The sequence below is a fragment of the Ahaetulla prasina genome, chromosome 7, assembly GCF_028640845.1.
Source record: "Ahaetulla prasina isolate Xishuangbanna chromosome 7, ASM2864084v1, whole genome shotgun sequence".
Lineage (NCBI taxonomy): Eukaryota > Metazoa > Chordata > Lepidosauria > Squamata > Colubridae > Ahaetulla > Ahaetulla prasina.
This window is the reverse complement of record NC_080545.1, coordinates 52,006,089-52,033,784: the sequence shown is the minus strand read 5'-3', so window position 1 is coordinate 52,033,784 and position 27,696 is coordinate 52,006,089. Positions and strand designations below refer to the sequence as shown.

The following is a 27,696-nucleotide window of genomic DNA, read 5'->3' as shown; positions in this document are numbered from 1 at the left end:
TGTCCTTTGAAGAGCATATGACGACCTTTTCCAGAGGACCTTTTTATCAGGTACGCCTGATACACCAGTTGTACCCCTTTCTAGACCGGGATTCCCTATGCACAGTCACTCATGCCCTCGTCACTTCCCGCCTGGACTACTGCAATGCTCTCTACATGGGGCTCCCCTTGAAGAGCACCCGAAGGCTCCAGTTGGTCCAGAATGCAGCTGCGCGGGTGATGGAGGGAGCCACTCGTGGCTCCCATATAACACCTCTCCTGTGCAAGCTGCACTGGCTGCCTGTGGTCTTCCGGGTGCAATTCAGGGTGTTGGTTACCACCTTTAAAGCGCTCCATGGCATAGGACCGGGTTATTTACGGGACCGACTGCTGCCACCAATAGCCTCCCATCGATCTGTGCGCTCCCATAGGGAGGGCCTCCTCAGGGTGCCGTCAGTCAAACAATGTCGACTGGCGACCCCCTAGGGGGAGGGCCTCTTCTGTGGGAGCACCTGCCCTCTGGAATGAGCTGCCTCCAGGATTATGACAACTCCCTGACCTCCGGACCTTTCGTCGCGAGTTGAGGACGTTTTTGTTTTACCGCGCAGGACTGGTTTGAACTAATAATAATTTTAGTTTTGATTTTAGTTTTATTATTGTTTTTAAGTTTTAACCCGGCTAAATTGAATTAGTTTTTTAACAGGTTTTTTAAACTTTTATGTTATATGTATAATTGTGTTTTACCTGGCTGTAAACTGCCCTGAGTCCTTCGGCAGAAAGGCGGTATAGAAATCAAATTAAACTAAACTAAACTCGAGTCCATTTAAACTCATGCCTACTGTTTCAGTGACTCCATCCAGCCACCTTGTTCTCTGTCGTCTCGTTCTTCTTTTGCCTTCAATCTTTCCCAGCATTAAGCTCTTCTCCAGTGAGTCCTTCTTTCTCATTAGGTGGCCAAAGTGTTTCAGTTTCATCTTCAGGATCTGGCCTTCTAAAGAGCAGTCGGGGTTGATCTCCTCTAGAACTGACTTGTTTGTTCGCCTTGCAGTCCAAGGGACTCACAGGACTCTTCTCCAGCACCAGAGTTCAAAAGCCTCAATTCTTTGGCGCTCAGCCTTTCTTTCTTTTTTTTTTTTTTAAAAAAAGTTTTATTTTTACAATCATGTCAAACATCTCATTCAATGTACAGTTATATACAATTAGTCGGGCCTGCCCAGTCACCACCCCGCTTTTTAACACTCTTCCCTCTTCTACCTTCTACTTTCCAGACCTTCCTCTCCTTCTCTTATCTACATCCTCTCCTCCCTCCACCCTACACCTTCCTTCTCCCTCTTCTACCCCTCTTCCTTCCTCTTCTCCTCTTTCCTACCTCCTACTCTCTCTTTTCTCCCTCCCCACCGTTCTAAAATGGTAACTGGGCAGACCCGACCCTACATTAATTATATTTATACATCTTCAATAATCCCTGTACATTAACCATCACTCCATCTCTAGCCTCAACCCCCAATTCCCTCCCCTTACCCCCACCCCCACCCTGACTTCCCAGAACAAAATGCAGGGTATCAAAACTAACAATCATAATCTAAAATAATTCCTAAATTATAATCTCTAGTCTCTCCACACTTAATCACACTCTCAATTCCCCTCTCCTTCAGAAATATATCTAATACAAAATATTTCCTAAATTTACTCATATGCTATTCGATATTTTTTTATCTGATACTTATTTTGAATATAATCAATCCACATTTTCCATTCTAACATATATTTTTCTTGTGTATAGTCTTTCAATTAAGCAGAGATTTTTGCCATTTCTGCCAGATTTGATACTTTAAGTGTCCATTCTTCAATTGTAGGTAATTCTTCTTTCTTCCAATATTGAGCAATCAAAAGTCTTGCGGCTGTTATTAAGTTCAAAATCAATTTAGTCTCTATAGCTGTACAATCCATAATTATTCCTAGTAAAAAGAACTGCGGGGTAAACTTAATCTTCTTTTTCAAAATATTCTGCATGATCCACCATACTTTAATCCAAAATGCTTTAACTTTTTTACAAGTCCACCATATATGGTAATAAGTGGCATCTTCACAATCGCATCTCCAACATTTAGCCTGTACATTAGGATACATACATGACAATTTTTGGGGTCTAAATGCCATCTATAAAACATCTTATAAAATTTTCTCTCATATTTTGCGCTTGTGTAAATTTAACATTCCTCACCCAAATTCTTTCCCAAGTTTCCAACATTATTGGTTGCTGAAAATTTTGTGCCCACTTAATCATACAATCCTTAACCAATTCAGTCTCTGAGTCTATTTCTACTAATACATTATACAACCTCTTAATATGCTGTTGGCCTTGATCTCTCATTTGTTTTAACAAATTATCCTCAATTGCTTAACACCTATTTTTTGATCTAATTTCCATCTAGCTTGTAATTGTCCATATTGGAACCATGTATAATTTTTCCCTTCTTCCCCCATCTTTTCTCTAGATTTTGATTGTAATTCCCCCTTTTCCATACAAAGAAGTTCTTTATAGGTAACTACCTCCATCTTTTGATATATATTTATATTTTCTATCATGTGTCTCGGGATTGCCCATATTGGAATCTTTCCATCTAATTTATATTGATATTTCCTCCAAACCCTCAATAATGCATTTCTAATTATATTATTTTTAAATATTTTATCTACTTTCTTATCATATAATAAATAGGCATGCCACCCATATAACAAACCATAACCTTCTATATTCAAAACTCTTTCCTCAGTTAAATTAATCCAATCAGTAATTAAGGATAAGACAACTGCCTCATAATACAACTTCCTGTTTGGCACCGTAGGTGATGGTGGTGATCTTTACGATCACGAACCTCTGGATTATGTGGAATCGCTAGGACAGCTTAAATCTGCTGCCCAGCAGTTCGAAAAACCCTCTCTTCGAGAGAAGAGATAGTGAGCTGAGGGCAGAGGTTGAATTTCCCTAAAGCCCCTGAGAAAAAAGGGGTTTGAAGGGTTAAGTTCCCTCCAGCAACCCGAAGTGCTCCAGATCCGAGGATTTTTCTGCTTTGGCGGAACCAATCACCACGACCAAACACCGAGATTTATTTTGGACAATAAAGGATTATACCGGACAGAACGAAAGTGGGAGAACTTTATGCAAGTAGCCAAGCCAATTCCCCGTTACTTTGTAACAAGCTTGAAAACAGCAAGAAAATGGAGGCGAATTGTTAACAAGTTAACGAGTGGAAAGCGAAAGTGATACTTTTAGCCGTCTGCTGCTGGTAAATTGCATGCTATTTGCTACTTTAACTCTTTAACTCTTTGCTGCCTGCTGATAGAATCTAGGGGAGATTTTTAAATATTGCTTTAAAAGACTGTGTTTCTCAGAGGTTAAGAAGATTTAAAGTGAATATTAAGTTGGAAATAAATAAATAATTTTATAGAAGATGGCAGCCAAACAATTAAAGTCTACTGTAACAAAGGGCTCTGGAATTTCATCAGCTGGTGCCTCTCCAGCTCATACAGCAGAGACTAGAACATTGAATTTAGAGGCGGTACAAGAGAATTTAAAAGACTTTATGCAAGAAAAATTTAAAGTAATAACTGATGAGATGTCTGAAATGAAAGAGCAGATATCAGAAATTCAAGTGGGAAATAAAGAAGTTAAGGAAGGATTTGTAATTGCAGTACAAAGTTTGGCAACAAATGTAATTTTATTTTAAGAGGAAGTTGAAGAAATTAAGCAACATAATTCAAAATTAGAAAATAAAATGGCTGAATTTCAAAGTAAAATGGAAAAAACAGATGATGAAATAGTTTTGATACAATATAGAAATATGGAATTTGCTCTAAGAATCCGTGGTCTGAAAGAGAATAAAGAAGAGAATTTAAGGGAAATTTTTTCTGAAGTATTTGCTGAGATATTAGCAGCTCGTCCAGCAGATGTGGCTTATCAAATTGATAAAATATATCGTGTGAACTCTTGGATAGCAAGGCAAAAAAAGTTGCCAAGGGATGTTGTTATTTATTTTACAAATAGAACAGTGAGAAATCAGATTTTGCAAGCCTCATATAAGGGGGAGAAGATTCAGATTGCTGGTCAAGATATTTTAATATTAAAGGAAATTCCACCAAAAATGTTAAGGGCTAGGAAGGAATTTGCCTTCCTGGTGAATGAACTTAAAAAACGTCAGATTGAATATAGATGGGATATTCCAACTGGTATAATAGTATATTATGCAGGGAAAGTACATCGTCTCAATACAGTTGGAAAAGCAAGAGAATTTTATGTTGAGGCATTAAAAGGTGGAAGTCCTCCTCCATTGGAAGCTAGAAGAAGGGAGACTGAAGTGAAGGAAAGAGAAGTGAAGCAGGTACAAGAACAGATTGTGATGGAAGAAGATTTATTACAAGTGTTGGAAATACCTATGACGGGTTCAGACTCAAAAGAACAAAGGCTGACAAGAGCTGCTGCTAAACGCAATGAACAAGAGATGAAGGCACAACAACAACTGGCAACTACTACAACGGAAACAGTGGGAGGAGCAAGGCCTAAAGCAAAATGTGATCTGCGGCTAGTGTTCCAAAAGTTTCCTTTGGCCGATAATGGCAATTAAACTATTATCTTGGAATGTTAATGGTTTGAATTCACCGCAGAAGAGAAGGAAAGTATTTCACTATATGAAACAATTTAAAAATGACATTACCTGTTTACAAGAAACACATATTAGATCTTTAGACCAGAAATATTTGATAAATTCAAAACTGGGAGTACATTTTGTTGCCTCCTCTTTGGAGAAAAAAAATGGTTTAGTTATATATATAAAGAAGGATATATCAGCAAAATTAATTGAGGTGGATAAGCAAGGAAGATACATTGCTATTGAACTTTTGTTGGAGGGAAAGAAGACATTATTAATAGGAGTTTATGCTCCGAATCAACAACAAGAAAACTTTTTCAAGTTTTTACATAAAAGAATAGTATTTTGGGATTATAAATCATATATATTAATGGGTGATTGGAATGGTGTGTTGGATACTCAAAAAGACAAAAAAAGTTTAAGGAAGATATCAAGCCGGGCGAAATTACCAAAGGCTTTTTTTGAAATGATGGAGGACTTGGAATTAAGAGATATTTGGAGAGAACATAATACAGAAGAGAGGGATTTTACCTTCTTTTCTGACAGGCACCAATCATTTTCGAGGATTGATTTTATTTTGATTACTAATGATTTGTATTCTAGAGTGAAGAGGACTAAGATTTGTTCAAGAACTCTATCTGATCATAGTCCGGTTTGGATTGAATTTGATTGGGAAAAGGAGGCTAGGAGATCATGGAGGTTGAATGAGAATTTGTTTAAATATGAACAAAATGTAAATGAATGTAAAAAGCAAATGAAAGAATTTTTTATTATGAATATGAAAAAAGAGACATCTATAGAGATGATTTGGGACGCCAGCAAGGCTTATATGAGAGGAAATCTTATAGAAATGAATATTAAATACAAAAATAAATTGCAGAAAAAGAAAAAGGAACTGGAAGAGGAAATTAAAAAGAAAGAACAATTATTGATAAATAGCCCAGGAAATAGTAAAATAAAAGAATCAATAAATATATTAAGAGGTCAGTTTAATATGTTGATGGCAGATCAAGTAGCAATTAATTTACAATATGTAAAACATAATACGTTTAATAATGCCAATAAGCCAGGAAGATGGCTTGCCTATTTAATAAGGAAAAAACAGAAATCACGAACGATTGATAAAATAGAATATAGGGGTAAAGAAGTTTATCAAAAGAACTTGATTAAAAAAGCATTTTTAGAGTATTATAGTAAGTTATATTCTAGGGATATGATTGATGATACAGAGATAGAAAGATATTTACAACAACAAAATATTTGTGAGCTTACAGAAAACCAAAGAGAAGAACTGAATCAATTAATTACTTCAGAGGAAATTTTGTTAGCAATTAAACAACTTAAAATCGGTAAAGCACCAGGTACAGATGGTTTAACAGCTGTTTATTATAAAAATTTACAAAATGAGATGGTTGAACCACTTAAAGAGTTATTTAATAAAATTCAAATGGGAGGAGATGTTCCCCCTTCATGGAGGACAGCCTTTATTTCGTTAATACCGAAGGAAGATCGAGATGGTATTAAAGCAGAGAATTATAGGCCTATATCACTTCTAAATACTGATTACAAGATATTTACCAAGATACTTGCTAATAGATTAATGCCAGTGATGAATCAAATAATTCATAATGATCAGTCAGGATTTATTAAGGATAGGCAGATGAGATATAATGTGAGGCAAATCGTAAATTTACTTGAATATTTGGAACGAAACAACCAAGTATCAGCGGCATTCCTTTTTTTGGATGCTGAAAAAGCTTTTGATAGATTGGATTGGCAGTTTTTGTTTAAAGTAATAGAAAAAATGCAATTTGGGGATTATTTTATCCATGCAATTAAAGCAATATATCAGAAGCAAACAGCACAAATAATAGTAAATGGTGGGTTAACAGAAACTTTTAAAATTGGGAAAGGGACGAGACAGGGATGTCCCTTGTCCCCATTACTTTTTATTTTAACTTTAGAAATTCTTTTGAATAAAATACGTGGTTCCGATCGAATAAAGGGAATTAGAGTTAAACATCAAGATTACAGATTAAGAGCTTTTGCAGATGACCTGGTTGTTACTGTATCTCAACCAATATACTCAATAACTGGTTTAAAAGATATAATTGGTCAGTATGGCAAAGTATCTGGATTTAAGGTGAATCAGCAAAAGACAAAGATGATAACTAAAAATATGAATATACAACAAAAAGAAGAGTTAGAAAGAACTACAAGTTTTGAAATTGTTAAAAAGGTTAAATATTTAGGAATATATATTACAGCTTCAAATGTTAAATTATACAAAAATAATTATGAGGTATTGTGGCAGAAGGTATGGAAAGAAATGGAGAGTTGGAAGAAGTTACAACTATCTTTGCTGGGAAGAATAGCGGCTATAAAAATGAATGTTTTGCCCAGGTTTTTATTTTTGTTTCAAATGATACCGGTGCTTAAGAATGATATTAAATTACAGGAATGGCAAAAGGGGATTAGTAAATTTGTATGGATGGGGAAAAAACCAAGAATAAAATTAAAAATAATGCAGGATACAAGGGAAAGGGGGGGGTGTCTTAAAAGGCGCTCAGCCTTTCTTATGGTCCAACCTTCACAGCCATACATTGCAACTGGGAAAACCATAGCCTTGACTATACGCACTTTTGTTGGAGGGTGTTGTTGGCGGCCTCTGACCCGGCGTAGATCTCAATTGGCTCCTTGGTTCTCTGAGGAGCTGAGAGAGATGAAACGCCGGAGAAGACGCCTAGAGAGTACCTGGAGGTCCAGCCGTTCCGAGGCTGATCGGACACTAGTTAGGTCTTTTTCGAAGGCCTACCTAGTGGCAATGAGGGTTGCGAAACGTTCCTATGTTTCCACCCTCATTGGGTAATTACCGTCCAGTCTCCAACCTTCGCTTTGTGGCGAAGGTTGTAGAGAGTGTGGTTGCATGGCAGCTCCCCCGGCACCTGGAGGAAACTGTCTATCTAGACCCGTTCCAGTCCGGCTTCCGGTCCGGGTACAGCACGGAGACAGCTTTGGTCGCGTTGGTGGATGACCTCTGGAGGGCCAGGGATAGGGGTTGTTCCTCTGCCCTGGTCCTGTTGGATCTTTCATCGGCTTTTGATACCATCGACTATGGTATCCTGCTGCGCCGGTTGGAGAGATTGGGAGTGGGAGGCACCGTTTATCGGTGGTTCTCCTCCTATCTCTCTGACCGGACGCAGACGGTGTTGACAGGGGGGCAGAGATCGACCGCGAGGCGCCTTACTTGTGGGGTGCCTCAGGGGTCGATTCTCTCGCCTCTCCTGTTCAAGCCGTTGTGTGAGGTCATCAGTGGCTTCGGGGTGAGTTATCAACTGTATGCTGATGACACTCAGCTGTACTTTTCCACCCCGGGCCACCTCAACAAAGCTGTTGAACTGCTGTCTCGTTGCCTGGAGGCCGTACGGGTCTGGATGGGGAGAAACAGACTCAGACTCAATCCATCCAAGACAGAGTGGCTGTGGATGCCGGCACCCCGGTACAGTCAGCTGCAACCGCAGCTGTCTGTTGGGGGCGAGTCACTGGCCCCAACAGAGAGGGTACGCAACTTGGGTGTTCTCCTGGATGGACGGCTGTCGTTTGAAGATCATTTGGCGGCCGTCTCCAGGAGAGCCTTTTACCAGGTTCGCCTGGTCCGCCAGTTGCGTCCCTTTCTGGACCGGGATGCCTTATGCACGGTCACTCATGCTCTCGTCACTTCCCGCCTGGATTATTGCAATGCTCTCTACATGGGGCTACCCCTGAAGTGCACTCGGAGACTCCAGTTAGTCCAGAATGCAGCTGCGCGGGTGATCGAGGGAGCTCCTCTTTGCTCCCGGGTGACACCGCTCCTGCGCAGTTTGCACTGGCTACCTGTGGTCTTTCGGGTGCGCTTCAAGGTTTTGGTTACCACTTTTAAAGCGCTCCATGGCTTAGGGCCTGGGTACTTACGGGACCGCCTGCTGGTACCTTATGCCTCCCATCGACCCGTACGCTCTCAAAGAGAGGGTCTCCTCAGGGTGCCGTCCGCCAAGCAATGCCGGCTGGGGGAGGGCCTTCTCTGTTGGAGCACCTACGCTCTGGAACGACCTTCCCCCCAGTTTACGCCAAATATCTGACCTTCGGACCTTTCGCCGGGAATTAAAAACTCATTTATTTATTCAAGCGGGATTGGACTGATTTTTTAAATTCTAAATTTTAAAGTTTTAACCCTTTGTAATTTTATATGGGGTATTTTAGGTTAGGTCAATCTGACGGTTTTAATTCGGCCATTATGGAATAGGTATTTTAAATTGATATTTTAACTTTGTATACTTGCTGTTTTTATTTTTGGCTGTACACCGCCCTAAGTCCTTCGGGAGAAGGGTGGTATAAAAATTTAAATAAATAAATAAATAAATAAATAAATGTCTCTGCTTCTTAGTACGCTGTCTAGATTGGCAATAGCTTTCCTCCCCAGGAGCAAGCGTCTTTTAATTTCTTGGCTGCAGTCCCCACCTGCGGTGATCTTGGAGCCCAGGAAAATAAAATCTGTCACTACTTCCATTTCTTCACCATCTATCTGCAAGGAATTGAGAGGGCCGGATGCCATGATTTTAGTTTTCTTAATGTTGAGTTTCAAGCCAACTCTTGCACTCTCCTCCTTAACCCGCATCAAGAGGCTCTTTAGTTCGTCTTCGCTTTCTGCCATTAGAGTGGTATCATCTGCATATCTGAGGTTGTTGATATCTTCTGGCAATCTTAATTCCAATTTTTGATTCATCTAGCCCCGCCTTTCTCATGATGTGTTCTGCTTATAAATTAAATAGGCAGGGTGATAGTATACAGCCTTGCTGGACTCCTTTCCTAATTTTGAACCAATCAGTGGTTCCGTGTCCAGTTCTCACTGTGGCTTCTTGACCCGCATACAGGTTTCTCAAGAGACAAATAAGATGGTCTGGTACTCCCATCTCTTTAAGAACTTGCCACAATTTGTTGTGATCCACACAATCAAAGGCTTTAGCATAGTCAATGAAGCAGAAGTAGATGTTTTTCTGGAACTCCGTAGCTTTCTCTATGATCCAGCATATGTTGGCAATTTGATCTCTAATTCCTCTGCCTCTCCGAAATCCTGCCTGTACTTCTGGTAGTTCTCTATCCACATACTGCTGGAGCCTAGCTTGTAGGATTTTAAGCATAACCTTACTAGCATGTGAAATGAGTGCAATGGTGCGATCGTTTGAACATTCTTTGGCATTGCCTTTCTTTGGAATTGGAATGTAAACTGACCTTTTCCAATCCTGTGGCCACTGTTGAGTTTTCCAAATTTGCTGGCAAATTGGGTGTAGCACTTTTACTGCTTTTAATCTTTTAAGATTTTGAATAGCTCAGCTGGAATACTGTCTCCTCCACTGGCTTTGTTGTTGCTCAGATTTCCTAAGGCCCATTTGACTTCACATTCTAGGATGTCTGGCTCAAGGTTAGTGACCACCCCATCGTGGTTATCAGGGATGTTAAGCTCATTCTTGTATAGTACTTCTGTGTAATTTTGCCACCTCTTCTTAATCTCTTCTGCCTCTGTTAGGTCCCTGCCATTTTGGTCCTTTATCATGCCCATCTTTGCATGAAACGTTCCCTTCATATCTCCAATTTTCTTGAATAGATCTCTGGTCCTCCCTATTCTATTGTTTTCTTCTATTTCTTTGCACTGTTCATTTAAGAATGCATTCTTATCTCTTCTAGCTATTCTCTGGAATTCTGCATTCAACTGGGTGTATCTTTCTCTTTCTCCTTACCTTCCTTCCTTCTTTCCTCAGCTATTTGCAGAGCTTCCTCAGACAGCCATTTTGCTTTCTTGCATTTGCAAAACCATTGGAATGATTTTAGTTGCTACCTCTTGTACAATGTTGCGAACCTCCGTCCATAGTTCATCAGGCACTCTGTCTATCAGATCTAATTCTTTAAATCTATTTGTCACCTCTACTGTATATTCATCAGGGATATGATTTAGTTCATACCTGAGTGGCCTGGTGCTTTTCCCTACTTTCTTTAGTTTAAGCCTAAATTTTGCAAGAAGAAGCTCATGATCTGAGCCACAGTCAGCTCCTGATCTTGTTTTTACTGACTGTATAGAGCTTCTCCATCTTTGGCTGCAAAGCACATAGTCAATCTGATTTCTGTGTTGATAGTCTGGTGATGTCCATGTGTAGAGTCGTCTCTTAGGTTGTTGGAAAAGAGTGTTTGCTATGACCATCGTATTATCTTGACAGAATTCTATCAGCCTGTGCCCTGCTTCATTTTGTACTCCAAGGCCATACTTGCCTGTTATTCCGGTTATCTTTTGGCTTCCTACTTTAGCATTCCAATATTCCAATGTTCCAATATTCCAATATAATATTCCAATATAATATAATAAAATAATAATATAATAATATTATAATAATACAATATTCCAATATTCCAATATAAACAATATTAGAGAAATTAAATTGTTTCATTTGTTAAGAAATAATTTTAAATTTTACAGTTTATGTTTTACTAACATAAATATATTTAATATTTGTATTAATATATATTTGATAAGAATAAACAAATTATATGTTATATAATAAATACGAAAACAAATTTGAAAAACTCATTTTTTTTCTACTTAAATCATTTTGTGACACACCCACTGGCATACATGCCCCTCCCTTTTGGGATTACAAATCACTGGTGAAAAATAGTTCTACAGAGCCCCAAACCATAAATAATATATTGTAGATAACTAAGGGAAAAATATTATATGAATTCCACAGCAATGAACACAAGTGCTATTACTATGGATTTGGGACAAAAGTTCTTTAAAAAAATTGAGAAATATGAAATATAAATAAATAAATAGTTACAGAAAGGAATTTTGATCAGTGACTCAAAAATCAGTGCTTATTAGTTTGCTTCTTGCATTAGTTATTGAGTACAGGAGCATGGATCCATGAACCAAGTTTTGTTACCAGTTTACATGTTTAGGATTGCTCCATGACCATCATACAGACTACTGAGATGACCACAATTGAGCCCAAAATTTCCATTGCTAAGCAAGACAATTAAGTGAGTTTTGCTCTATTTCATAACCTTAACAAATCTTCTTGCCCCTGTGGTTAAGTGAATCATTGCAATTGTTAAGTGAATGTGGCTTCCACTTTGACTTTGCTTGTCAGAAGGTCAGAAAAGGAGATCCTGAGACAATGCAACTGTCATAAATATATGCCAAGCATCCAAACTTTAATCACAGGGCTGTGGGGATGCTGCAAGGGTCATAACTCTGAAAATCAGTCATCAGTTGCTTTTTTCAGTGTAGTTGTAACTTCAAATTATCACTAAATGAACAGTTGTAGGTGGAGGACTATCTGTAGAGGAACACTACTCTTTCCTCTTTTAAATACTCTTAAGAGCAAAACATATTCTCACTTCCAGTTTTTCCTAATGTGTCTCTATGTTACATTGCTATTTGAACTCACGATTTTTTAAAGAGGGAATTGTATTTTAAAATATTATCCACTACAAACCATTACTACCTAAGTTTTCCTGTTTGTGGATTTTAAGAGAAGGAATCTTGGCAATTTTTTTCTAGAGATAAAACTTCTGAATTTGTCACTTTGTTTCAAATCTACTCTATACAGTGAAATAATAAGTGAGACAAAGCAATAATGTGTTAATAGAATAGTAAGGTTAAGCTGTATTTAATACAACTATGTAAAGATAATAGATAACTGCTTAATCTTAATTTTCAAGTCCTATAATGCATAAAATAAAGCTGTTTCTAACTTTTTTTCTGAAATTGTGCTAAGGAATGATATATCACTATAATATTTTTGTATAATGTCAATAGTTCTAGTTTTGCATGTGCTAGAAATTATATTTTTCAACCAACTTATTTATTGACATTTTTTATTTTTAAATGAATTATTGTTAGTGCAATCATATAATACACTTCCATTCCCCACAGCTTGCCTAAAGTAGTTAAGAGACGAGTAAATGCACTCAAGAATCTTCAAGTTAAATGTGCACAGATAGAAGCAAAGTTTTATGAAGAAGTTCATGAACTGGAAAGAAAATATGCTACCCTTTATCAGCCCTTATTTGACAAGGTAATCTGTGTGCTTTTACTACATAATGTTAAAAGTGGGAGTGCCTGAAATTCATGTAGATTTTCTAATTTTCTAGTTTTTATTTCCAAAAAGAATTTTGATTTACTACCTTATAAAAGGTATTGGGTCATATTAACATGGTAATCTGAAAGAACGATGGTTTGATCTTCCAGAGAAGTGAAATAATCAATGCTGTTTATGAACCTACTGAAGAAGAATGTGAGTGGAAAACAGACGCGGAAGAAGAAATTTCAGTGAGTACCTGTATGTTATTGGAAGTAGACTTAAAGGACAGTCCTGCCTTATTTCATGGGATTGCCAATAGGAAGGTAGTCTAAAGCCTTTTTGTGTTTGCGTTATGAAGGGATGCATAAGGGATGAAAGAATGGGTTTTTGTTTCTTTTGATATTGTTCATTTCCTTGTTCAAATTCCGTCCCACTGAAACTAACAGGAGAGAAGTAAATTAGATTAGATTAAAACCAATTGAAAATTACATATGGTGGCAAATTTAGTTTTGCATTCAGTGGGTTAGGCATGGTCTTTAGGGACCTCCTGTTTTTTTTTTTATTGTCTTCATAAATATAAAGATAAGAATTAAGAAGGTTACTGCAAAAAGGGGAATCTGGAGTCTTGAGTTTTTTTCATTTTGGCTTTTGCGATGGAAAATTTCTGATTCTCTCAACAGCAGTAGAACATGTAGCCTAAAAGTAAGGACATTGTAGTTCATTTTCTGGTATGTAAATTATACTTTGTAAACTGGTTTGAGTTTTTTCTTAATGGGAAACTGTATACAAATATTTTAAATAAGTAAAATAATTAATGTTCACCCAATTTTTGTAGCTGGTTGTATACCACTAACTTTGATAAGTATCTAGCACTCAAATATTAGAAAGATTAACTTATTAATTTTAACAAGGAGGAAATGAAAGAGAAGGCCAAGCTTGAAGAGGAGAAAAAAGATCAAGAAAAAGATGATCCTAAAGGAATTCCTGAATTTTGGCTGACAGTATTCAAGAATGTTGATTTACTCAGTGATATGGTTCAGGTAAGGGAATAAACTTTTATTATTTGAAATGTTGGTGATAAACTAAACCTCTTAGAACATCTTATTCAGAACTAGGTAGCACAGACATCATTAAAATATTTCTTCTTGGCTGTAGTTTTATTTTGTATAATGTTCCATCAGTAATCTTGGGATTCTTCAGATTGCAAGTCTTATATTTGGTAGAAATATAGTACTAAGTATATGATGAATTCCTTATTTTTGATGTCTTTTTGATGTTCTATGGAAATAAATACTTCCATGGTAAATATATATTAGTACCAGTACCACCTATGAAACTAACAATAAAATTGTTTGATGTTAAATGTAATCTGCTGCTCTTGATTTTCCTCTTTTGTATTATCATGTTATTTCCTACTTTGTAATTGCATTAAAAGTGTAAAAAGCATTGCCTAATGTATTGCAGTTTTACTTTACATGTGTAGGAACATGATGAACCTATCCTTAAGCATTTAAAAGATATTAAAGTGAAGTTTTCAGAAGCTGGAGAACCCATGGTAAGCATGTATTGTTAAAAATAATAAGGCAGCTAAAATATTCTTCTATGTAGATTATTATTAAATTTGTATGCTTAATTGACTCCCAGTGACTCTGGATGGCTCCTAAGTAAAAATATTAAAAATAAGAAAAAAATTCAGATATAAGAGAGAGAAGAAAAAATGGGAAGAATGAAAAGAACCATACAGGAATGAAAGAGAAACATACCACACCATCTAGGAGAACACATTAATCCTTCCCTGCAAGATGTGGGTGAAGAGCCAGGTCTTTACAGCCCTCCAAAGCACTAGCAAGCTGGGACCATTTGCATCTGGGGAGGGGGGACTCATTTCAGAGGGCAGGTGCTGTTAAAGAGAATGTGTGTTTCTTGAGTAATAATATAGTAGATCGTACGTGACCTGTGTGACTTCATAACAAAATTAAACACTGAAGATATGTGTAACAATTTGATAATTCATAACAGTAAAAACTTCTTTTGGACTAACACCTAAATTAAAATGTTAAGTAATCAGAAATGGCTGTCTCTAATGACCAGCCCATTAATTATGATTATCATTATATCAGTTTAAAGCAAAAGACTGTTTTTAACCAAGGTTCCCAAATTACTGAAACTTTTTAATCTTCAGACCATAAAGATGCCTGAAAAGGAAAATTTTTAAAGAATTTATTTAAAAGTTCACTGCCTAGTTACGCATATACAGTTAATTTATTTTGGTGAGAGTTCTATTGAAGTTATACCATAGGGAATTCTTCAGAGCAAGTGCTCTAAAAGGAAGAAATTAATGGCAAATAAAATACTAGTATTTCTTTTGAGGTAACACAGAGGAGAGCTAGTTCTTTAATAGATACAGAATTCATATTCAGATATAATTGTCAGCCTGTTGTGGAGTTTGGGGAAATGGAGAGGAAGGTGAACTTTGTGTTTCTTGAAGAAGTGCAGAGTATTGTACAAACTAGTATAAAAGTTGCCAACCTCCCTTAATTTATGGCTCTTTGTTATATTTGCTTGGATTGATTGAAATTACAGTTCAACAGCATTAAGAACTGATAACTTCAAAAGCAGAATTATTGATTCCTTAAATAAAAGAATAAAATTAATAGAGAATGTAATGGAGTTTTGCTTTATGGTTCAGATTATAATTATGTATACTTATTCTGACTTGTACTTTTTCAAAGACTTTTACTTTAGAATTCCACTTTGAACCTAATGAATTTTTCACAAATGAAGTAGTAACAAAAACATACAGAATGAGGTCAGAACCCGATGATTCTGATCCTTTCTCCTTCGATGGACCAGAAATTATGGGTTGCACAGGGTAAGTGTAACTTTGTATAATAAATGGTCAAGAACTAAGATATATGGCCTCATAAAGTGTTTAAATAAATACAGGTAGTCCTTGAGTCATTCATTCAATGACTTCAAAATTGTAATCGGGCTGAACAGGTTCTTGTAGTTCCAGTCATTGCAGTGTCTGTAGTCACTTGATTGTGATCTGGGTTCTTAGTGCCTTAGTGCTGTTAATGACATTGAGCTAAGGTTATGTGATTGTGATTTCCAACATTCCCTGCTGGGTTTCCACAGAGTCAGTGGGGAAGCCACTAGGAAGTTGTGGTCTTCACTTAATGATGGCAGCCAGGCCTGCCAGAACTGCCTTCACTGACATAGTATGGTGACATTATATTTTATGACCACCTAGCTTAAAACTTAAAACCCAATTGCTGTCAAGTCAAGGACTATTGTAAATTAATTATATACAGGTAGTTCCTGTTTACCAGTTGCCTCATTCAGTAATCGTTTAAAGCAGGAGTTACCAACCTTTCGGACCTCAGGGACCACTAAATTCATAATTTTAAATCCCAAGGACCACTAATATGATTTTTTAAAAAAGATAAATAGTATTTAGTGCAATATAAAAAATGCAAATAATTTTTCTGCGGACCACCAAAATTTTCTCGCGGACCACCAGTGGTCCATGGACCACTGGTTGGTGACCACTGGTTTAAAGGTACGTTTGTGCTATTTCTCAGTCATGTAATTGCCATTACATTCAGTACACATTGTACTGTGTCTGACTTACTGTTTTCCTTCCCCCTCATCTTTGCAGACGATTAGAGAAGAAGGAATTACAAAAAAGTAAGCAGACACATAATAGGGAATACACAATGAAAACAATGTGCTGCCAGCCAGAAGCTCACTGCACAACCAACTCAGTGTATTGCCCACTGTGTGCTTGCTTACTCTCTTGCATTACCTTCTTTCCCTATCTCTCTGCTTTGCATGGGTGATGAGGACAAGAGAAGAAAAACTAAAATGTATGAAGTAGAAATTAATTTACCATTGTTTCTATTGATCACCCATTAACTGTTATCTTAGCCAGAAACCATGTGACTATTCAAAGGGTATAAGCTAAACTCAAAGATCAAAGGTTGCAATTTTATATACAAGTTGTCCTCACTTTACAACCGGTTGCTTAATGACTGTTGATCACAATTTACGGTTTTTGCCAGAAACGAGTTAACCTCTAATTTCCAGGAAAAATGCCCATTGTGTGTACTTAATGCTCATAACATTAACTTAATTACCACAATATTTTTAATGACCATGTCATTTGCTTAAGAACATGCACCTCCCCAAAAGGTAAAATCTGTCATGATGATATGATGATCCGTTTAACCACTGGAATAACTTACCATCTTAGTTTTGGACTCAGTTACAGTTGTAAGTCAAGGACTACCCATAGAAACACAAGGTTTAGAACAAGGAGCTGGAAAACACCAAGCAAAAAGAGGAACCAGCACACTAAACAAATACAGCTGACAACAAGATAAGCCAGAGTACCAAATGCAAAGCTGTAAGCAGCTATAAAAGGATGTCTGCTAAAAGAGCACCAGAATCATCTGAAATTGAAGCAGGCATTGCTTCATAAAGGATAAATTTGAGGCAAGCAAATAATACCTACATCAACAAATGGATTTATAACTAAAGTTTCTAAGACCAGAAGATTTCAACCATTAAAAGTAGATATCATAGTTGTTTAGAATGAAGTGAAATTCTTATATGACAACCATCCAAAAGTATGCATGGATATATTTTAATGTTATAAAATAAATGTACAGATGTCAGCTTTTTGCTGTAAAGAAAATAAACACGTTCTGTGCCTAGCACTCCTAGTGTTGGAAATAATGATGTTAACAAATAGGACGCTTACATTTTCTGCGTTTTAACCTTGCACACTGAATTCTTACATAATTAATGCAATTCACATGCCCAGATTATGAAACATCCTTTCAGGTTACTGTGAATTTAGAACATTTTGCTTTATTTTTTTCCCTAGCACTTGAATTAGCTGAAATTTATAATAATAATGGGAGATGTTTGCTCATAGGATCTGTTCTGACTTCATGATCATGATTGTTTATTCCCTGATGAGTGCCTAGGCTAACCTTTCCTAACCTAGCTTTCTAGGTATGCTAGGCTAAAGTGTTTATATTTCATTGTGCTGCATTGTGGGTCGGTGGATAGAGTTCAGCGCAATATATCTAAGGCAACCATGTAAATTGTCTTAGATGATGAATTTTCCAGCACCACTTGCCATAGTTTCATTGGAATTCAAATATTTGTTTTGGACTGGGATGGTGAATTTTTCATTTTGCAGTAATAAGTGGAAAATGTATAGAGGAACTGTTATCTGTGCTTTCATCTTAATTTTATGGTAGATTGAATACATTGCAGAATTCTAAATTGTTTAGTACAGTGATGGCGAACCTATGGCACACGGAGCCCTCTCTGCGGGCACGCGAGCTGTCGCCCAGCTTAGCTCCACTGTACATGCGCATGCGCTTCCCGCTGACCAGCTGATTTTCCCTGCAGGTGGGAGACACACGCGCATGCGTGGGGGAGCTACCTTTCTCACTTTCTGCTGCCTGTGCCTTTACAGATCTCCGGAGATTCCCCTCCTAGCGCCGTTTGGGAGGCGAGGCTTTCCCCCCCTCCCAGCCGTTTTGGGAGGCGATGCTTTCCCGTCCCCAGTGCTGTTTTGGGATGTGAAGCCAAAAGGGGGGGGGGTGTTGCATACACAGGAGGACGTGCGGGAGGGGTATTGCATTATGGGTATGGGCACCCACGGGCATGCTTTTGGCACCCAAGGAAAAAAAGGTTAGCCATCTCTGGTTTAGTATGTATGTAAAATTTTCAGAGGGACAAAATGGCAGCGTCTGGAAACCTACAGCCTAGTATGTCTATGGAGACATACTATGGACAATGGCTTCAGAGATTTTTTCATGCAGAAGAGGTTTTTCTGGAACCTTGTCAGAAAACCTATTTATGTTGTGGTCAGAAAAAGTAATATGTACAGTATTATTCATTCCTTAGTATTAAAGAATTACGTTCTGAGAAATCTAAATTATCTTTGTCGTTCATACAGTTGAATTGCTCATGTATTCAGGATCCAGTTTGGTTGTGTGATACTATGTGCCAGTAATATAATAGTTAAAATGAACATGTAGGTATGTGCTTGATTTCATAACAGTTTTCCCATAGGTGCCAAATAGACTGGAAAAAGGGGAAGAATGTTACTTTGAAAACTATTAAGAAGAAACAAAAGCACAAGGGCCGTGGAACAGTTAGAACAGTGACAAAAACAGTTTCCAACGATTCCTTCTTCAACTTTTTTAGTCCTCCAGAGGGTAAACTTAACTTTATTTACATTATAAATTTATTTACTTTGAACAATTATTAGGCAAGTTATATTTTGGAGGATTAATTTCATTATTGAACAACGACAGTGTTCTCGGTCAATCCAAAATGTTAATAACCTCAAACCTGAATATTTGAGAAAGCAAAGGTGAGGTTTTGGCTTTCTTAGGAGACTATCTATGTGTGCACAATTATTGGGTAACTATTTAGTGTACAGAAATACTATGCAACTAAATGAAAAATGAAAATTTGCCCATCTCATTCATTTATTTGCATCTGTTAAAGTGAGAATAATAAATAACTCAAAATGTACAAATAAACATTTCAGACATTTCAAACAAACAAACAAAAATCAGTGACCAACATAGCCACCCTTCTTTTCAATAACAGTCATAAGCAGGGGTGAAATGCTCCCGGTTTGGACCGGATTGCCCAATCCAGCAGCGATGGCGGTGGGTGGTTTGGAGAACTGGTAGCAAAATCCCTGCCCCCCACAACTCAGCTGGGATTGTCAGAACACCTTAAAAGCATTTTTTTAACAACCTCTTCAGCGGAAGAGGCTCTTAAAAAAATGCTTTTAAAGGGTTCTGGCAATCAGGCAACTCAGCTGGGATCGTCAACACTTTAAAAGCATTTTTTCTACAACCTCTTCGGCTGAAGAGGTTGTAGAAAAAATGCTTTTAAAAGGCTCCTCTAGCGATCCCAACTGAGTTGCCTGATCATCAGAAGCTTTTAAAAGCATTTTTTCTACAACCTCTTCAGCCAAAGAGGTTATGGAAAAAATGCTTTTAAAACTAAAAAAAAAAAAGTTGGCCATGCCCACCCAGTCACATTACCCCCCCACCCCACCCCACCAAACCATGGCCACAGAACCAGTAGTAGCAAATTTTACATTTCATAAGCCTTCCATTCATGGAATCTGTCAGTTTCTTGATCTGTTGACGATCAACTTTTTGTACAGCAGCAACCACAGCCTTCAAGACATTGTTCAGAGGTGAAGTGTTTTCCTTTACTGTAAATCTCCCATTTAAGAAGGGCCCACAGGTTCTCAATAGGGTTTAGGTCAGATGAGGAAGAAGACGATGTCATTATTCTTTCATCTTTAAGGCCTTTAGTGGCAAGCCACATGGTGGAATATTTTGATGCATGCGATAGAGCATTTTCCTGCATAAAAATCATGGTCTTCTTGAGAGATGCAGACTTTTTCCTGTACCAGTGCTTGAAGGAAGTGGCTTCTAAAAACTGGCAGTAGGTTTGGGAGTTGATTTTGAGTCCACCTTCAACCCGAAAAAGGTTAGCTCATCTTTAATAATACCAGACCATACCAGTACCCCACCTCCACCTTGCTGGTATCTAAGTCGAAGTGGAGCTCTGTGCCTGTTACTGATCCAGCCATGGCCCATCCATCTGGTCCGTCAAGAGTCACTCTCATCAGTCCATAAAACCTTTGAAAAATCTGTCTTCAGATATTTCTTGGTCCAATCTTGCCATTTCAACTTAAGTGGTGGTCGGGTTTCAGCCTTCTTTACCATGGCCATGTCTCTGAATACTGAACACTTTGTACTTCTGGGCACTCCAGGTACGTTGCAGTTCTGGAATATGACAACACTGGAGGATAATGGGTTCCTGGTAGCTTCATGTTTGATTCTTCTCAAATCTTTGGCAGTTAATGTGCAGGTTTTTTTCCCCTCAATATGTTTCTTGCTACTCTGTTGACTATTTGCAACAAAACATTTGATGATTCTGTGATCACGCCCCAATATCTTAGCAATTTCAAGAGTGTTGCATTCCTCTGAAAGGTTTTTTACAATTTTTGACTTCAGAGTCAGTTAAATCTCTTGTTTTGGCCCATTTTGCCTGAGTAAAAGAAGCTGCCTAATAATTATGCACATATTGATATAAGGTGTTTATTTCCTTAGGCCACACCTTCCCTTATTACACAAATACACATTACCTGGTATGCTTATATCTACTAAGCATTGAGATTTTTACAGCTTGGAAGTGGAAAATATGCATAAAAATATAGTCAAAATACTCACTTGCCTAATAATTGTGCACACAATTTATATATAAAAGAAACATAGATTAAAATGTCACAAATGAAAAAAAAACCTGAACTATTGAAGTAGCATCCAGTTAAACAATAAAAATACTGTATCGTAAATCAAGAATGTTTTGGTGGTAGGTTTTGACACTTGAAAGGCTTTCTAGAATAAGTATCCCATAGCCTGCAGCGTCATATTTGAGAAGCCTTTGACTTGTGCTTAAACCATCTTGAAAGCAAACATGGAACAAAACTTCAAGGATAGCTGAAAAGGTGGAAGCATTTCAAGCATTTCTTTCCAAACCATTTAAAGATTTTCCAGATGATCATAAGAACCTGCTTACAGAAACTTACTGAAAGTCAACATATCATGGAAGTGATATTCCCATAAAATGGAGACATTTCAGAGCAAAGCTTAAAGATTCTTTGTCTGCACTTGATTTTTAAATAGGAATGCAGTCCCATTTAGACTGCTCTGTATTCTAATACCCATCAATTATCAGTGCCTCTGTTTTGTCTTTCTTTAGCTGATTAGCTTACATTATATATTATATAATAGTATTTGAACAATGGTTTGGGACATCTTTTATCTTGTTACATGGAAACAAAAGTTGGATACTTCAGGTAGTTGCTGCAGTTAAATAATGTAGCTTTCTTAAATATATAATGTTACATCTTTTTTCATTTCAGTTCCTGAAAGTGGAGACTTGGTAAGTTTCACAGTGATTTTCTTTATGACTGAAAACATAACTTAAATTTTTTCATTGTAATAAATGATCCATTTGCTAATATATACATATACATACATACACCAATAATACAACAATATTAAATGATCACAAGTTCCTAAAAACAGATTCGATTGTTCATGTGAAGGATCCAGGTAGTAAATGTATTACTTGCCATTTAAGTAAGTACATGTAGACAGCATTTCCCATACTGTATGCATGAAAGGAGCCAGTGCAGACATCATATTATCCACTTAAGAGTTAAAACTTATAAATATATATGTGAGAGAATCCAAAAGGTAATGTAAAAGTATAACTTAAGGAAAAAGCATTGTAACCATACAATCATAAAGTCATCAACTATGAATTTATGCAATATTGCAGGGTTTGGGGTTTTTTTTAGTAAGTATTTATCTTATCAACTGAAGTTCTGCTAAGTAGACTTGACTGAAATCAGCTACAACCAAGTGTTCTCTGTGGTCGTTTTAATGCTCTGAAATTTTCCTTCCATTTATATAAGGTTTTCATCCATTCTAAACATTTTTATATACTTGATATAAAAGTCTATATAATTTGAAAACTTACAAAACTTATAAACTCGCAGTTCTCTTTTGCTATAAACTTCATGTTAGATTAGCATTTCTAATGATTTGACTAATGTTTTATTGTTATTTATTAATACAAATTTTAATTCACTTTTTTAGACTACTGCAAATTAACTGCTAGGAGAATCCAGAATCAATTTTGATAATAAATATTTTGTGAACTTAAGAATTCAATATTTCTTTATAGGCCAATAAATGATGGGGGGGGAGAGAATTAATTATACAGTGAAGTATCTAGACCTAGTATTTTTCAACCTTTGTAACTTTTAAGAAGTATGAACTTAAATTCCCAGAATTCTTTGACAAGAATTCCCACTCCAGTTGGGGAATTCTGGGAGTTGCAATTGAACATCTTAAATTTGACAAGATTGAGAAGGGTAATAGAAAATGCTGCTGACACTAAAGATGTTGAATGAAATTGTGTGTTTAATTTAGTAAATGCAGCTAATGGCATTATATTTATTAATTTACGTATGCAGGATGATGATGCTGAAGCAATTCTTGCAGCTGATTTTGAAATTGGCCATTTTCTACGGGAGCGCATAGTTCCACGATCAGTATTGTATTTTACAGGAGAAGCCATTGAAGATGATGATGACGATGTAAGTTGTGTTTTAATTATAGTTATATCAAAATTATTATAATGTTAAATTCATTTAAAGCTAGATTGGCCTGAGTGAATGAAATAGTATGGTGAGTATATATGTATGCATCTTTACTGAAATAAATATGCATACATATATACTCACCATATTATTTCATTTCAAGCTGAACAGTGATACACAGAACATAGAGAACAAATAGAAACAAATTAAATTAAGGGCTGATAGTAGGAGAATTTAGTGACAAAATTGCAACTATATGCATTTGAATTTTAAAGCAAAAATACGTACAAAGATCAATGTTAGCTATTCATTATTTTGCCTCTGAGTTTTGTTGAGTTCAGTATGCTGTTGAGTATTGTGATGATAAGCCTCAAAACTTTAAAATTGCAATTACTCCATTAGAGTAAGAGGATATGAAACCATTTTGAAGAACCATAGAAACTAAAGAGCTCCAAATTTAAATTAATTTTAGTCAATAATTCAAAACTACACCTTGCAACAGGATGAAATATGCTTCCCACTTCAATACTGAATATATGGCACACCTTGAGGTACACCAAACATTCCTGATACTTGTATTCTGTTATAGAGTTGAATAGTGATCTGGGGGGATCAAAGGTACTTAGGTAACATTAATCATAAATATGGAAACCAAATAGATCACTTGAAAATTAACAATGGAATAGTTTTAAGGGAGGCTTCAGAAAGATATTGACATATCTAAGCTCCATAAGGTAGATAACTCCAGGCTTTTGCCTTGTATATCTTGTTGCTGGTGCATGATTATTGCCATTTTGTGAAGCATAGCTTCACAAGACAGAATTCAAACTCTTGGCTGATTTTGCCTTACGTGTGAAGCAAACCATAGTGCAGAAGTTTGTTCCATTTGTGAAATGTTTAGGTTTTAATCTGATGTACACCATATGACAATATAAAAATGGATTTTGAATGACTAGTGCCTTTTCCTGAGAGGATTTAAAATTGTTCTTTGACAGATACCAACAGATAAACTTTAACCAGCCATTAAAAAGAACCGTCGACAGACTTCTACTATAAAAAAGCAGTAATTCTAATTGAAGAATCACAGTGGCGAAACATTTGGAGCAAACAAACAGAGTTATTAGAGAACATTATGCTGTTTTAAGAGGGCTATGCTTTGTTTAACAGTTACGATGCCACTTTTGCTTCAAAAACTTTAAAAGCCATTAGAAATTTCCTCAGAATAACAATATCCCTCTGAGTGACAGATATGCTAATCTTGCTTATGTGGAAAATAAGACATTTCATTGGTTTTAACTTGAATTGTGTATTTGAACCTTTTATTTTCAAGGCTTTAAATCTACTTAAAAACCATGGTAGGAAAATATCTCTACAAAACAATCCTATATGAATTTACTTTGAAGTAAGTCCTGCCTTCACTTAAGACTACCAAGGGAACCTGCTGCCTTTTAGATGTTGTTCAGTTTCAGCTTGCAGCAGGCCCACTAGCGTGACTAGAAATGAATTCTGAAAACTATAACTCATCAATCATTAGTAGGTGTGTAAGTTCTCAACTTTGATTTTAAGGCTAGCTGCTCCCTTACAGAGGGATAACAGCATTAGTTGGAAGCTTTTTTGGAATATAAATGTTGTGGTCGTCTTGGAGCTTATGCATTTCTTTTTTCACATTCCAGTATGATGAAGAAGGTGAGGAAGCTGATGATGAGGTAGGCTTTATTGTGGATTTCATAAACATTAATAAATAAATTGATTTTAGCAACTTAAAGTAAAAGAAAAAGGAAACTGAGAGGAATTTTAATTTTGCTGTACGTGGCCAAATATACTTATATAGTATACATGTATTTTAGGAAGGGGAGGAAGAAGCAGATGAAGAAAATGATCCAGATTATGACCCAAAGGTATGTGATCAGTTCCTACCTTACTGAGTAATATTGAGTAATGAGCCATGGTGGCGCAATAGTTAAAATGCAGTATTGCAGGCTACTTCTGCTGACTGTGGGCTATCTGCAGTTAGGCAATTTGCTTTTGAATGGCTCAAGGTTGACTCAGCCTTCCATCCTTCCGAGGTTGGTAAAATGACCCAGATTGCTAGGGTCAATATACTGACTCTGTAAACTGCTTAGAGAGGGCTGTAAAGCATTGTGAAGCAATGTACAAGCCTAAGTGCTATTGTTTATTACATTAAGAATTATTGTCTGTAAATTCCTTAGCAGACCTGTTTGAACACTGATGTATCCTTTTCTTTCTTCAACAGAAGGATCAAAACCCAGCAGAATGCAAGCAGCAGTGAAACAGTGTGTATGTGGCCTTGAGGATTATCTGCACTGTAATAGCCTAAATACAACTATTAGTTACTTACAGCCTTATGTTTTGTATCTTGGTAGAATTAAGTAAACATTTTGTTAAAACAAACTGACAGAACCAGTTTAAAATGTAGGTTCCTTGTACCTAGCATTTTAATAGTACTTTTCTGCCAATATGTAGAATGCAGTAAATCCTACAGCATGAATTGTTAATTCATTGCTATATATAGTTTGGTTCTAGTGAAGTCTGTTGTCATGTAGCTATTAGACTGCAGCTGTGAAGATATCAGAACTCTTGACGGAGACCACTATTTGTTTAGAAAAGATCCTTTCCCAGAGAACCAACCAAAGTATTTTTGGCCCAGTAGTTTAAATGGGTTTAAGTCTGCTTGCACTGGCTGTGCCTTCATTAATTTGTCATAGAAATAGCAGTGACTTGTACTAATTAGGAAATGACATACATTTTCAAATTTCATAACTTCCATATAAACTGTTAATTTCCATCAAGACCACATTGAATGTTCATAATTGTCTGCTTGTTTATGCTCTAGGTTTTTGTATTTTGTGATGGTGACCTACAGAAAATCTCTAGAAACATCATATTAAGGTTGTTTATCACTGGGATGTGAATAAACCTAGTATTTTCAGAAACTAGTTGTACTTGTGTATAAATTTTAAAATCTTATAAGCAACAAAAGTTGTGGGAAACATTTACTGTTGGAAGCAATCCTTACATATAAATTCAAAACACTGCAATGTGTCAAATGCTGTATTTCTGCATGAATTCATTTCAGCAGGCCTTGCATTTTGCATAAATGTTTTTTGACAATATTGTAGCTTGATTCAGTCACTTGGCACCTATGCCTCACAACAAGGGGGAAGAATTCCCTCAACTATTCTCATAACTGCTCGCAGCTATATTTTGCTTTAGGCTATTAAAAAAATGGTCAATAAATTACCTTACAGCTCTAACCTTAAAGCTGCTTTCTGATTATATCTAGGTGTGTCAAACTGCTGCTGGCAGTTTCCAATCAATATTGTCATGTTAGCTGGAAAATCTAATAATGCAACACCTTAACATAACATATTAACGTAATTCTTGAGTGATGCCTAGAAGCAACTTGATTTCTTAAGATAATTTGTTCTCTTTTAGATCTTCTAATTTTACTTTTTCAAAATGAATCATCATTGTCTTGTTTGTGAAACAAATGACAACCATTTTCTTCCTAAAAAGAATAATCTGTACTTGGCTGTTTGACGTAAATAAGAAGAAATAATCTTTAGTTGAACCACAATCAGCACTCAAATGACAGAATTGAAGAAAGGCAGAATTTGGAATGATTTGTAAAAATTGATGTACTGTACTATAGCATGACTCAATTACAGAAAAAAAAAACAATGATTATGTTTCCTAGCAATATCTTTGAATCTATAGGAACCTAGGATTTATATTGCTGAAATTCACAGCATTCCATTAAAAAATAATAAAATACATATGAAGGTCCTGGCTGCAGAAAAGTTAGCTGCCCAGCATAGCTGTCTTGAATGTAAACAGATTTGGAGAGGATCTTTGTTTCTGGAGAAGCAATGGATAGGTAAGTCGTTCCTTATAAAATAATACCTGGTTAGTTATTAAAACACACTCTCAATTTCACAATCTATCCAAACTGATAAAAAAAACCTAGTTTTTATTTCTCTGACGATCTGTATAGCCCAAATTTGACTTATAATTTGGTTGGGAGATTGTTATTGATGAAAGTAAGTCTTAATAACAATGGTAATATTGTAAAAATATAAACATGATTTTCAAGGTAACTGTTGAAACAATATACAGTAAATTAGAGTTTCCATATCAAAACACTATACTGTAGTTCCTAGTAATGATGACTTGCCTTTCTCGGGGATTTTGGTACCTTTTGGGATTTTTTGTTTTCCGTTTCCTAGGATCTGGGTCTGTTATTGGTATCCTACCCAAGCACTGATAATCCAGTTATGTGGCATTTTAGTGAATGCTCTGGAAGTTTTAAAATCCCATTTTGTACTTTTGATTGCAATACCATTGATAGAAATCATTTAGAAACTGTTAGCATGGCTTGTAAAAGAAATTATAGAAACCATAAGCCTTAAAAATGATCCAGGTTCAGCTAATGGGATCATAGGATGAGATATGTTTCATTAATACAACTGTGGAACAATTAAGGTTATTGAGGAAATAAATGTCTTCGCATTCTGACATGTACGGGATAAAAAAAAAATTAGCAAACTTTTTTTTATCTTTGGCAATAAATTTGAAAAATTTTGTGTGTTTGTGATAGTTGAAATGTGCTTTGGGCTAAAAGGCAGGTGCCCTACAATGGAGCTTTAAGTTTTCTAAGTATGATAACTCTTCAGCAGTTCAGAAATCAGAATAATCAAATC

The 27,696-nt window shown here is 36.4% G+C and overlaps 1 protein-coding gene across 4 annotated transcripts in view; it reads left to right on the top strand.

Moving 5' to 3' along the window:
* The window catches only part of NAP1L1 (nucleosome assembly protein 1 like 1), a 48,246-nt gene extending 22,317 nt beyond the window's left edge, over positions 1–25,929 (top strand). For 2 of the 4 annotated variants that reach the window (XM_058190105.1, XM_058190107.1), the window contains 11 exons: positions 12,594–12,735; positions 12,909–12,989; positions 13,656–13,781; positions 14,225–14,296; positions 15,474–15,613; positions 18,838–18,983; positions 21,728–21,747; positions 22,850–22,972; positions 24,649–24,681; positions 24,823–24,873; positions 25,230–25,929. In XM_058190105.1, the coding sequence (XP_058046088.1) occupies positions 12,594–12,735; positions 12,909–12,989; positions 13,656–13,781; positions 14,225–14,296; positions 15,474–15,613; positions 18,838–18,983; positions 21,728–21,747; positions 22,850–22,972; positions 24,649–24,681; positions 24,823–24,873; positions 25,230–25,265 (970 nt within the window). In that variant the 3' untranslated portion in view covers positions 25,266–25,929. Of the gene's footprint in view, positions 1–12,593; positions 12,736–12,908; positions 12,990–13,652; positions 13,782–14,224; positions 14,297–15,473; positions 15,614–18,837; positions 18,984–21,727; positions 21,748–22,849; positions 22,973–24,648; positions 24,682–24,822; positions 24,874–25,229 lie in introns of all 4 variants that reach the window. The other 2 variants (XM_058190104.1, XM_058190106.1) reach the window with 1 other exon arrangement.
* Positions 25,930–27,696: the final 1,767 nt, after the last annotated feature.